The 12444-nt window shown below is 44.0% G+C and overlaps 1 protein-coding gene across 4 annotated transcripts in view; it reads left to right on the top strand.

Moving 5' to 3' along the window:
- TSC2 (TSC complex subunit 2) overlaps nt 1-11559 on the top strand; it is a 36907-nt gene extending 25348 nt beyond the window's left edge. For all 4 annotated transcript variants that reach the window (XM_064520042.1, XM_064520041.1, XM_064520039.1 and 1 more), the window contains 10 exons: nt 2969-3129; nt 3487-3989; nt 4837-4912; nt 5914-6000; nt 6552-6738; nt 7933-8072; nt 8283-8361; nt 9070-9161; nt 9447-9545; nt 9920-11559. In XM_064520042.1, the coding sequence (XP_064376112.1) occupies nt 2969-3129; nt 3487-3989; nt 4837-4912; nt 5914-6000; nt 6552-6738; nt 7933-8072; nt 8283-8361; nt 9070-9161; nt 9447-9545; nt 9920-10087 (1592 nt within the window). In that variant the 3' untranslated portion in view covers nt 10088-11559. The remainder of the gene's footprint in view (nt 1-2968; nt 3130-3486; nt 3990-4836; nt 4913-5913; nt 6001-6551; nt 6739-7932; nt 8073-8282; nt 8362-9069; nt 9162-9446; nt 9546-9919) is intronic.
- Nucleotides 11560-12444: the final 885 nt, after the last annotated feature.

Below are 12444 nucleotides of genomic sequence, written 5' to 3'. Positions count from 1 at the left end.
AAAAATGCTTGCTTTAAACAACAAAATCTCACTCCTGACCAAGGCCTTTTTGGCAGAACATGATTTTAAGGTTTCAGGATGTGTAAAACACAAAATTCAAGCCAAAATTAAATGATGACTTAAAAAAAACTTATTTGTGAACAATTTCACTGCTTTTAAGAGTTTCTGGTGCATAGACACTAATAGATTAGTTAAAAGAAGCATCCACTTGAATGTCAGTCCTGTGGCAGTCAGTGAGTAAATTATTTTACCCATATTCTTGTTAATGCAGCTTCTACTGTAGAGTTGTTGGAACTGTCTGACAAATTGATGTTCTGAAGAAGTTTTGCTGTCAAACCATCATATATGTGTTGCTCTCTTTCAGCCTTTTTAGAGGCTAAAACTGCGTGAATCTTTATTCATATTTCTACTCTTCACTCTTCTGTGTGTTTAAAAATGATCTTTTGCCAGAAGTATGTAGCTTAAGAAAAGCCCAGACTGGTTTCCTGCTTGTGCTAGAATATCATTAAGGGCTTCTCCTTTTTCTGGTTCTAAAAGCTAAAGATGCATTCTTCCAAGAGAGCAGTTTGAGTCTGCATTGTTTGAATGTGTTTATGCCTCCCTGTTCATGTTGAGACCCTCTACCCTGAAAGTATCCCTTTGGCATCTAGTGAGCTTATCCCAGCTTGTTCTTTCCTTTGTTCTTTTTATTTTTAAATAGGTTCTTGGTTACATTTTAAACTCTGTGCTTTTTAATTTTTTTTTCATATAGTCTCTCCTTCCTTTTGATGTAGCTGCTCACTTGATTTCCCTTTGCAGTGGCCTCTTTCTCTTCCATGTACCAGTCCAGTTGTCAAGGGAAGTTGCACAGGAGCATATCCTGGGCAGGTATATTTATATATATTTAAGGAAAAAAAAAAAAGTATTGCCATAGAAGAACACCTCTGATTCATAGAAACTGTATACCTCATACTTCATTTTCCCCTTTCATGTCTCCTGTCTGTACCCGGTCTCATTACTCTCAACAAATGGGATCTTGACTAGCATGAAGAAGTCCAAGCCAGATCCAACATTTGCAAGTGCAGACAACTTCTTAAGGCAACTTTTGTTTTAGCTGGGGTGGATTGTGAGTCATGAGGCACAGTGTTGAATGACATGTCAAAATGTCTGAGTGTCTTGATTAATACAATTATTTATTTTCAGCTTCATTTCACAATTGGCTTCGTGTTCTGCTAATTTTGAAAGCTCCCACTTCTTGAGAATAACATAGAGTACGCCATAGGAAGAGCTACCCTGAAATGAGGTCCTGTGCTGCTCAGTCCACAGAAAACTGGCTGCAGAATCTGATAGAAGAAGCCGTTTGGTGTTACAGTGGGCGCTGGTTGCAAGTTTTTAAAATAAAAAATAAATATATTTCAGGGGCAAACCTGATAAATTGTAGCTTTTTAGAGGCTCAGTAGCAGCATAAAATCTTTCTCCACTTCATTAAAATTGTCTTCCTAGAGCAATTTGATTTCCACATAATTTCATACCTTATGAGCACAGCACCTGCATTGCTTTGATAATCTGCAATGCTTTGTGATTTTAATGAGAGGGTTGAAATTTCCTTCCACCTTCTTTCTTTCAGTGGAAAATTCTCTGTAGAACAGCAGGGTATTCTTAACTGCTTGTTCTTGTTGACACAGGCCTATTAAAGCAACACAAAGATGCTGCAATAAAATATTTTTCTATACTTTTCCTCTTTGCTCATATTATTCCATTCCCACCTACAGTGTAATTAGTGAGTGCTCACATTATTTAAAAACACTGCCAAGATTGCTGTAATGTAAGAGCTAGGGAAGCTTGGAAGCACTGGGTATATGCAGGTGTGTTCTGGCTTGGACAGCTAACCAGATCAGCACGTTTTTTTAGAAGGTATGTGTGTGCAATGCTAACTCTTAATTGCTTCTTTGAAATAACTTTGGTCCTGCGAGTTGAAATCAATCCAGGAAAAGCTGCTTTAGTGATTTTTATTTTTTGCTGATTATTTTTATTTTGTGTGTGTGCTATTTTATTTATTTATTTATTTATTTATTTATTACTTTGGAAAACAAATCTTGGCCTTTCAGATTGGTCTTCCAGTCCCTTGTGTGTGTAACGGGAAGCCTCCTGTTCTCCAGCCTTTTCCTCAGGACAAAAAAGCAAGGCCAAGAAGAGCCTTTGGTCAGACTCATCCCTGTGGTCAGGGTTACTGCCTGGAGTAGAGACAAAGTTATATGCTGTGATAACCTCCTCCACCATAGGCAGGGCTTTCAAGGAGCTTTCTTGTCAGTGTGGTTTCATTAACCATTTGTCTGATCAGATGCCACATGCAGGTTTCCCAGTATTGTTGCAGTGCATGTATTACTTTCCCTCTCTTGTCTTTCATGTGTCCAGGGCTGAATTATTTTGCTTCTACTGAGACATACTAGGAAAACTGCCAAACTGCAAGTAAATGGCTCCTAGTAAAATTTCTCTTCTCCTTCTAGGCCGCTATAAGGCACAGGAGCATTGCATTTCAATGCAAGAAAGACTTATTCTTTTGCATAGTTGCATAGAACTGATGTCTTCATTGCCTGGATAATAATGGACTTTTAATGCCAGTCTTTTATTTTCTTACATCTCTGTAGTTACTGTCTGTCCTGATAACTGAGTATTGATGTGCACAAGGTCCCATTTTCTTCATTCTGTCCCCTACTTGTTCATCAGTAACAATTGGAAACAACTGCACTTATTTTGACAAAAGTAGATGCAGCCCTTTGCTATGAGGGTAAGTTGATCAGTTATTCTATACAAAAGGGAAACCAGGAACAATCTGACATGACATGATCAAAGAACTAGACCACACATCCAACATGGTCTTCCATTGAAATCCCATAGGGAAAAGGCTGGTACTTCAGAGGAAAGGATGGGGTCCTGCCATTCTGTGCCTCTTTGCAGACTTTGGTTCTTCTGCGTTGTGTCTCGGTAGAATCAGCGGTAGTGCTGGAGGAAGGGAGCCCGTCAGAAATGGAGCTAAAGGAAGCAGATTCCCCAGCTGAGTCTCCAGAGAGTGAAGATTTTGAGGCTGCATGCCCTGAACAAGTCCTGAATGAAGAAAGGTTTGATAAACCCCAGGAATCTTACAGCAGGGTAAGAAGAAACAGCAGCCTACCAATTCTGTCTTGTATTACAACCTCATCTTCAGATACTGGAGAACTGTCTGTGCTCAGCTGAGTCCCCTGCCTTGTGATCCCCTTTAGGAACTCACTAATAATACCAAAATGCACATGCAGTTATGGTTGAGAGTTTGGATGGTTCCTAAGGGATGGCATAGAGAGCAGCAGCAGTAAATACCTGTTTTGTGCAGGGCCCTCAATGTGCATTTCTTTGTATTTGGGACTTCTCTGCTCATCTTTCACTGACTGTGAGGGTGTCTCAAATACTACTGTGTCAGCTTTTGTTTTGTTTATTAGGAAAACCGTTCATCTTTGTTTCTTTTCTTTTAAGTCCTCCTCAACCTCTAGTCAAGAGGAAAAATCTCTGAAATCGGAAGACCTGGTAGAGGGTGGAATTCCCATCGGGAGAGTCCTCCCTTCAGAGGACGGCCGAACGCTGGAGGAGCTTTCCTTTCAGCCGTCCCAGCCGCTCAGCAAGTCCAGCTCTTCCCCTGAGCTACAGACGCTGCAGGAGGTTCTCAAAGATGCAAATGGCAGAGAAGTAACAAGAAGGCTGAGCACAGAAGTGAAATCAAAATCTCAGTCTGGAAACCTGGAAGGGGAAGGGCTGGGCGGTTGGTTGGGCAAGGGGGAGGATGCCAGAGCGACTGGGTCAGGCGGGTTGGATGGCGGTGCGCCTGCCGCCTCGCCTCGCTCCCCCACTGGGCACCGGCCCAGAGGATACACCATCTCTGACTCGGCCCCATCAAGGAGAGGCAAAAGGATCGAGAGAGATGCCTTCAAGAGCAGAACAGCAGCCTCCAATGCTGAGAAAGTACCTGGAATAAACCCAAGGTGGGTGGAGGGGCGTGTCTGAAGCTAGAATTAGTGAGCTCGTAATTGCTGGAGACACGACTGGATTTGCTCAAACTGGTCTACTGTTTTTTTAAAGAGATACAAAACAGTATCTGGTTAAAAGGAAAGACTAATAACCTGTTATTTCAAGTCCTAATATAGACACATTGAGCACACTACCACCAAATTAACTTTGCAGTCTTAGGAAATAAGTCTCTTAAGTAATGAAAGAAATAGATAAATATTTTTCTGATTCTGCTCTTTCCCAATTTGGGGTCCAAATGTACGTCTGTGGCTTGAGTACAGGTCACCTAGAGTTAATTCAGCCAGGAATGGGATGAGTTACTAGTCTGCACTTCGTATTTCTTGAAAAGCAAAAATACTTAGCAGAAGGAAAAATGGGTGACTATAATAGCTGCTTTTTGAACGTTAGATATTGGCGTTGCCTAAAATTATGTTATGAGACAATCGTCTTATTGATGGCAAGTTAATTTTGTAAAATACAAGCCTCTGTAAAATGGTTTATCTTCTAGGCTAGAAGTACCCCAGATAACTGTGGTGCAGGAGTGCCTTCCCACTCCTTCATCCTTTGTAGAGATTGCCTTTTGGGTAAGGAATTTGTGCAGCTGCCACTTTTTGAGATGATGACTGATTTTTGACATGGGTTCGAGCTCAACTGGAAGTAGTCCAGGCACTTAAATTGTCTTTGAAAGATGAATAATACTCTGCTAGGACTGTAATTTCTCCTCTATTTCTTCTCTATATAATGTTCTTATATGCAACAGGTTGAAATGGATTTAATGTTTATGGTAACAGGACTTGTCCCCCCCCACCCCCCCATCTCCAGCTTTGTGTTTTTACAGTTGTACCACTCCCCGTTCTTTGGAGATGAAAACAACAAGCCCCTTTTGTTGCCAAATGAGGTAGGCAAGGGTGTCTTCATACTTCTAGCTAATTTTTGCAACATCATTATTATTTTTCCAATGTCAGTCATAGTAATGAATGTCCAGGTCATTTGGGCAATTTAAAGGTGGTTCCTACTGACTGCTGCAGAGGTGAAACTTTCTGTACCCTCATCCCGGTAGCTCCCACTTTCTGGTGGATGGCATTTTCCTTTGACAGTGCTTATGTAGTGCTCCGGATTGAGAGCTGAGGTGTTTTTGCTTCTGGAACAAATGGAGACCAACTCTAAGGATATAAAGTAGATCTCTGAGATGTTGCTGGGGCTGGTGCAGAATCCCGGCAGAAGGCAGGATGCTTCCTGGGGTTTGGGCTTTTGTAGGAATGCAGGATGAAAACTGAGCGATAGGTGATGATGGTGGAGTGTCACTGGACAAACCGTCAGCTGTCAGTGTAATTGGGAATGGCCAGGGAGCTTTCTGTGGTAGTGTGAGAAATTAATGATAAACTTCCTGAAGAAGTAACGCTGATGGTAGGCTCGTGGAACTGAGCACAATGGACCAGCTGGTGAAGTCTCCCTTCACATTCAGTCCAGGTGGTAAGGCAGCGGGGAGACTGGGTGCGATAAGGTGATGCCCTGTGCTGAAAGTGTTCTTCAGAGCAAGAGACATGATAATTTTTCATGCCTGCAGCTGAAATGAAGAGAGGTTTTACTTTATTATGGTGGATGCATCTAGTCCACGCACTTTGCCAGATTAATCTCATCTGAAATACAAAAGAAAAAAAGCCTGAGAGATGCCATATAGCACTGCTCTCTACCCCAGACTGATGCTTGTGTCCTGTGGAACAGAATAGGGCAACATTCATCAAGGAAGACACTAGCCGAGGTTGGGAACCTTTGCTTACGCTTTGTACCGTCATAGTCTGCGTGTGGCATGCCGCTATCCTGAAGAGGTTTTAGGAAGGGGTGAGGGTGTCTGGAGATGATTGCTGTTTAAAGATATGACAAATATCTTGATTGCAGACATTTGAAAGATCAGTGCAGCTCCTGGATCAAATTCCTTCTTATGATACGCACAAGATCGCAGTGCTCTATGTTGGAGAAGGCCAGGTGAGTTGTGTGTAAGTGCATTAGTTGTTCAATGGTTGCATTTCAACAGAAGGCCAAGCACCACTACTCCAGCTGTGAGATTCGTACTGCTCTTATAGCAGCCTTGTTTTTCCTTAGTTTCCCGCACTAAAAAGCAGTGCCTCAAGCCATGGCAAAATGCTGGAAGACTAGTCTTTGCCATCCTCATGGCTTGTGCCTGTATTACAGGGTGAATATCTGATAGTTTGAATACTGTCTGCGATTATCTTGATACATAAGAAAGGATTCTCTTCTTTTTGGATGACTCTTGAAAGTCTTGATGTTTTTTCCATTTTTATGTGATGAGCTCTAGAAACTCTGATACCCTATGCAAATAGTCCACCACTGACCCGACAAGCACAGATTGTGCACTCAAAGTAACTCTGGGAGTGTCTGTAGAAAGCGTCTTGCTGTTCTAGCTGTCAGATCTGGAGCCTGTGTGAAGCCCATCTTAGAAGGGAAGAACATAGTCACTCCAGCTGATTGAGTACTCTTAGCTTTCCTTGTGGGACTCTTATGTTTTTATTTCCTAGAGCAACAATGAAATCGCTATTCTGTCAAATGAACACGGATCCTATCGCTATACAGAGTTCCTGACTGGGTTAGGAAAGCTCATTGAACTCAAAGACTGTCAGCCTGATAAAATTTACCTTGGCGGCCTGGACGTGTGTGGGGAGGATGGACAGTTCACGTACTGTTGGCATGATGACATTATGCAAGGTAAGATGTCTCCAGAAGCTGGCAGTTGAAGGACGGTTTCTGCTCATCTTAAGACTGAGCTGTGTCCTACAAACCATTTCTTTCCCAGGAGTGTAAAGATGGGGAAAGGGGTAAAGATGACTTGGAGCTCTGTTCTCCTATTTTTCTCTGATATCTCTGTATGTTGTGTGTTTAAAAATTTGGGGAGGTGTCTACATGCCTTATTTATGAAAAAAATCATGCTGCTTGCTTATAAAACAATCTATACAATCAAAGATTGATTTGGTGTTACATAGAGGTTTGTAGAATAAGCTGTTTGTTCTTAAGCTGCTATGAAAGCTGTTAACTGAGGGTAGTATTCCTGCCAAAAATTTTCTAGAAGTTTCACTTAAGAACAGTATTGAAAGTAGGAGGGTTGTCGTTATCCATGGTTGTTACTAGTTGAACTGCAGCATTACCCAGGTGCTGTAGCACTAAGCAGTGCCGATACAGTCTGAGGTCCAACAGGCTATGATGAACTTCCCAAATTTTTCATACAGCTCCGTGCATCCCAGTTGATTTTGCAACTGGAATTATGGTATTTAATCTGGTTCAGTGAGCCAGCTGCACATTACTTACTGTGGCCTTGATGCTCTGCAGAGCTCAGCTACGGGAATTCCTTTTTCAGGTATTTAACTCTTCTTCTTCAAAGCAATTTCTGCTCACCATGCTACTGCGGCCATGAAGTACCTAGAAGCACTTCTCCCCCAGTCTTCTGTTCATTTTATATGCATAGATAGGATGATAGCTACCCTAGCGTGATGAGATCTCTTATTCCAGTGTAAATCTGACACATGCTGAAAGCCAGACTTAATGCACTTTTCTGAGCCTGGTGCTGGAGAAAGGCCATGCTGGCAGGACATGAAAACCGACAGGTACAGAGCTTCCAAAGGGTCCCCTTTCCACGACCAAGAGCTGGCTATTGTGGTCCGTGCTCCAGGTACCAAGCAGAGCAATCCAGAAGGCCCAGGACATGTTCAGTTCTCACAAATGAAGACAAACCAAGGGAGCACAACTTATTTTTTGGTAATTGTGGTGCTGGCATTACCTTGTCCTTCAGACAAATGCCGTGTGTTGACCACTGCTGAGACAGGGGCCCTATCCTTGCCTCTACCCAGACCCACAGTAGCACTGCTTTCCCAGCCCAACTGAAGGGTTTTTCTGTTTCTTCTTCAGCCATTTTTCACATTGCTACTTTGATGCCCACTAAGGATTTGGATAAATATCGCTGTGACAAGAAAAGGCACCTTGGGAATGATTTTGTTTCTATCATTTACAATGATTCTGGAGAAGACTTTAAACTAGGAACAATAAAGGTACAAGATTTTACTTGTGGGTGTGTTGTAAAACAGATGTTTGACTATTTATAAAAACTTAAGAATGTTCTTATCTTGGCAAACAGCGTTGAGATCACAGTTGGAGGTTATTTATCTCAGCAGATTCACACATGCTAGCACGTGGCATTCAGAAGGGTGACGATGGTTGCCAGTAAAACATGGTTTGCTGTTTTATTGTTTTCTCATTAGGGTCAGTTCAACTTCGTGCATGTTATCATCACACCACTTGACTACGATTGTAACCTGGTGACGCTGCAGTGTCGGAAAGGTAGGAATCACTCCAGCATTTGTTCCCCATCTTTCCTGTATTCATGATGCAATAACTGCCTTCACTTTGGAGCGTTTTTGTGTTTCAAAAGTAAAAACTTCCAGGAGAAACCCTCTGAAACCAGCTTGCTGCCCTATAGCTCAGGATGTCCTATTCGTAAATCTTCCCCAAGGTAGGAGGCATCTTCCCTTTGTACCACTCGTACTATCTTCAAGCTTAAGACGAAGTGTCAGCAGAGTAAAGCGGGTCCCTCTGACAATTGCTTGGAAATGCCTTTGGAGATAGCGATCCCCGTGGATAGTCAGCCTCTCTTGTCCTTCCCAGCACTGTGGGACCTGACCTTGGAAACTGGTCAAGGCTCCTTGCTGAGGTCAGCAGTGCTCCTTCAGTGATCTGCAGGGGCATTTGCTTTCCTCTTACCAAATGGGGACTTTTGGAGTGCTCTTAGCTCCCACTTTGGTTTGTGGGATGATGTGCCCAGCAGGCTCTCGTCAAACCTTTATGAAGCAGGCAGAATTTAAGAGCTGGTTGTATTGAGTTGCAGTGTGAGTTTTGTTACAGCTGGAGCTGTAGTGCTTGATGGAAACTTGTGAGATTCTATGCTGAAAATCCTTTGTATTACTTGTACATTTAATTACTGGCAATGTTTGGCTTGTTCTTCTCTTAACTGTATTTTACATGAGTTTCTCTTCTTTCTTTAAAATGAAGATATGGAGGGACTTGTAGACACAAGTGTTGCTAAGATCATCTCTGATAAGAACCTGCCATTTGTAGCACGTCAGATGGCCCTGCACGCTAATGTGAGTAACCCTGAGCTCTGTGAGCCCTTCTGCCTTTCAGATGGCATCATGGTCCCTCACTGGCTACCGATGAAATGAGTAGGGCTTCATAAAGCAATTAGGCTTTCTGCTTCATTTGTTTAAGTAACCTTTGAGTCACAATTGGCATATGAACAGTTATAACTCAGAACTTTATTTTGGTGACTGACTAACTGTACTGAAATGTTCCATTAATTTTATTGTCATGGTTATGCTACAGTGCCTGCTCTCTTCTTTCCTCACTCCTCCTCACCTTTCCCAAATTAGATGGCTTCCCAGGTTCATCATAGTCGATCAAACCCTACCGACACCTACCCATCCAAATGGATTGCAAGGCTCCGTCATATCAAGAGGCTAAGACACCGGGTAAGCAAAGCATTCTGTTCTGCTTCCTTAATGTTTGCAACTGTGCTCTGCCTCACAGTCTTAATGCAACTGGGACAAATTATAATTTGCTGAATAAGTCAGGGGGTGAATATGCATATGAAGTTTAGAATTTGGCTCTTGTGGGAGTGACAAGTGTAGTGAGGCAGATCTGGACTTGGTAGCTTCCAGACAGCTTCCCTGGCTGCGAGGAGGCTGGGGACCCGAATATCTGGGCACAGACTTGCACCCACTCTGCACTGTTCTAGTGATCGTAAGATAAGCTGTGCTGGCTAACTTGTCCTGCCCTGCCCAAATGGAGAGTGAAGAGAGTTCAGGGAGAACACTGAGCTCATCAGTTCTCATTTGACTTCTAGCTACGTGAAGAAACCCAGTACCAGACTCCTGGCCTCCCCCTGCAAATGCATCCATCTGCTCCAGCAAAGCCCCCTTCCCAAATACCTCAAGATCCTCCACCAACCTATGAGACTGGGCAGAGGAAGCGGCTGATCTCCTCGGTGGACGACTTCACAGAGTTTGTGTAAACCCCAGTGCGGGTGGTGTGTCTGTTCTCAGACACACGAGGCAGCAAACGCTCTTTACCCTGCATGCGGACTCCATGCGGCCACGTGGACGTAGATGAGTAGGGTTTGGCAAACTCGGCGTGGCTGTGTTGCTTTCATGTGAACTAGTCATTGAACCGTACCACGAGGCTTGAACACGTTTCATTGTCTCAACTTGCCACCGATGTCTAATAAGGACACTGTACCCCCAGCAGACGCTCCAGGAGAGGACCAACTCCGTGTTTTGTTTTTATTTGGCTTGAGCTATTTCAAAGCTTCCATCTCTGCTGGCCACTTTCTTGCAAAACCTTTCTCTAGACTCCTTCGACACCAGTGTTCTGGGGGAGCAAAGACCGAGGCAGTATGGTGTTCTGCACTTCATCACATAGGTGGAAGGGGCAGGAATTAGGGGAGTTTTGACACCTTTATTGAGGGCTGAATACAATGGACTGAAAATCCAGTCACTGTTTCCGAGCATCCTGGAATCTCTGTTCCGCTTCAGGCCTCGGTGCCTTTCGACCCTTGAGCTCTACAGGCTCTCAGACTTGTTCTGCTGCCAGCTCTGGTAAGAGTTAATTTGGGCTCTAAAGTCACCTGCCAAATATGCTGCTTAAATTTCCAAGGACACCTCTACGTTTTGAGAGACGTGCAATGAGCCCTCTCTCATCCAGCAGAAATGTTTTTTGCAAACAACAGGAGTGCAGAGCAGGGCAGTGGGCACCAGGCAGCGGAGCGATAGAATGGTAGAAAGCGCTGGTGTACAGATCGCTTGTGAGAAAGACAGTCTGACCCACGGGGGCTGACTCTGCAAGGATTGAGCTAGGGGCCAAACCTTGCTTTTAGGTTCAGCTGCAGAATTTCTGCCAGTTGCTTGGGGATAACTCTTGTCCGCTTCTGGGCAGCTGGTAAGTCTGCTGAGAAGTACGCTTTATCTTCCCTTTTTCAAAAGATGGTTGACTTGTCATCGTGGCACCATCTCTGAATGAGTTTTGCCTATTGCACTAATCGCACGGCGAGAGCCTCTCCGCGTGGGACCCCAGCTGTTGACACAGTTAACACGTGGTCCTTTCCAGTGTGTGCGCGCACACACATAGTGGGATTATTTAGTCCATCTTGTGGCAAGATGGTCATCAGACACTACACGACCTTGCTGGGAGAAGCTGTGTAAGCTGGCCGATACTGTGAGTACTTTATCTCCTGCTTTGTGGATAAAGGGGAAGTGTGGCTGTTGGATCATGGAGACCAGGAAAGCCCTTGCAAGGGCGCTGAGGACAAATGCAGTCAGCAGCTGGCAGGGGGACGTGGCAGGCAAGGAGAGAAAAGAGATGCTACTAACTGATGCAAGACTGTTTGGGAATTCTAAGTGTATGTTGTGTTTTGAGTGTTTATAAGTCATAAAGGAAATAAAATATGTGTATGGTCAGTGAGTTCTTGCTGGCCTGGGAAGACTCAAATTGTGTCTAGTAATAATGTAAATCCCTCCCTTTCCCCGTCAGCTCTCAGATGTAAGGAAGCATCTTGGTACTGTACAAGGAGGATGGATGTTAATAAAATGCTAGTCACAGGTGAGGAGAATGACGGGGAGGGGGCAGGACTGTCTGGCCAGCCGGACCCGCTCTGGGCTGTGCTGCCTTACCCGGGGCCTTGCTGGGGGCGGGGGGTGGGTGGGTGAGTGGGTCACTGCCGGCCCACGGGGCTGCAGTGAGTTTAACAAAAGCACAGGAGCCCCTTCTTAGCAGTCATCTTTTATTTGACCTTGTCATTTTTTTAAGAAACCTCCCCCCCCCCCATTACAAAATACGGTATTTTTATTGCAGTGAAATGCTAACCAGACGGTAACAGTTTACATATTGGTCATGATCATCTGTTCTTTTAAAAACAAAAAAGCATTTATGTATAAGTCCCTCGCTCCCTTTTAAACTAGTGGATATAGAGCTTTTATTTAAGCAGCTTGATACTGTTGCATCTTTGTGAGACTTAAGGCAATAAATAAGAAACCATCTCTTGGTGGCTATGAACACAGAAATATACATTCGGGAGTACGTACTGGTTAGAGCCGTGAGTCAAGTTTATTGCTGGCAACAGTAAAATCCCACAACTAGTAACTGGCTGCAGCTAAGCGCAGGTGTATGCGGTACCTTAGCTGTGACACTGAAGGAACCCTGTGAGTCTTGCTATAGTTCTGTACAAATAACTGCTGCTATGAGAACTAGGATTGCTTGAAGGCTGGTGGTGGTGGTGCCCCCCAGCCCGGGGGCCCCTGCTGAGGTGTCTGGCTTCTCAGGAAAGAACTGTGGGGTCCAGAGCTGCTCTCCATACCTCAAGTGAGGGAAAGGAGG

Source organism: Dromaius novaehollandiae, chromosome 14, assembly GCF_036370855.1.
Source record: "Dromaius novaehollandiae isolate bDroNov1 chromosome 14, bDroNov1.hap1, whole genome shotgun sequence".
NCBI lineage: Eukaryota > Metazoa > Chordata > Aves > Casuariiformes > Dromaiidae > Dromaius > Dromaius novaehollandiae.
Note: the sequence above shows the minus strand (reverse complement) of the source record. Positions and strands in the feature narration are given on the sequence as shown.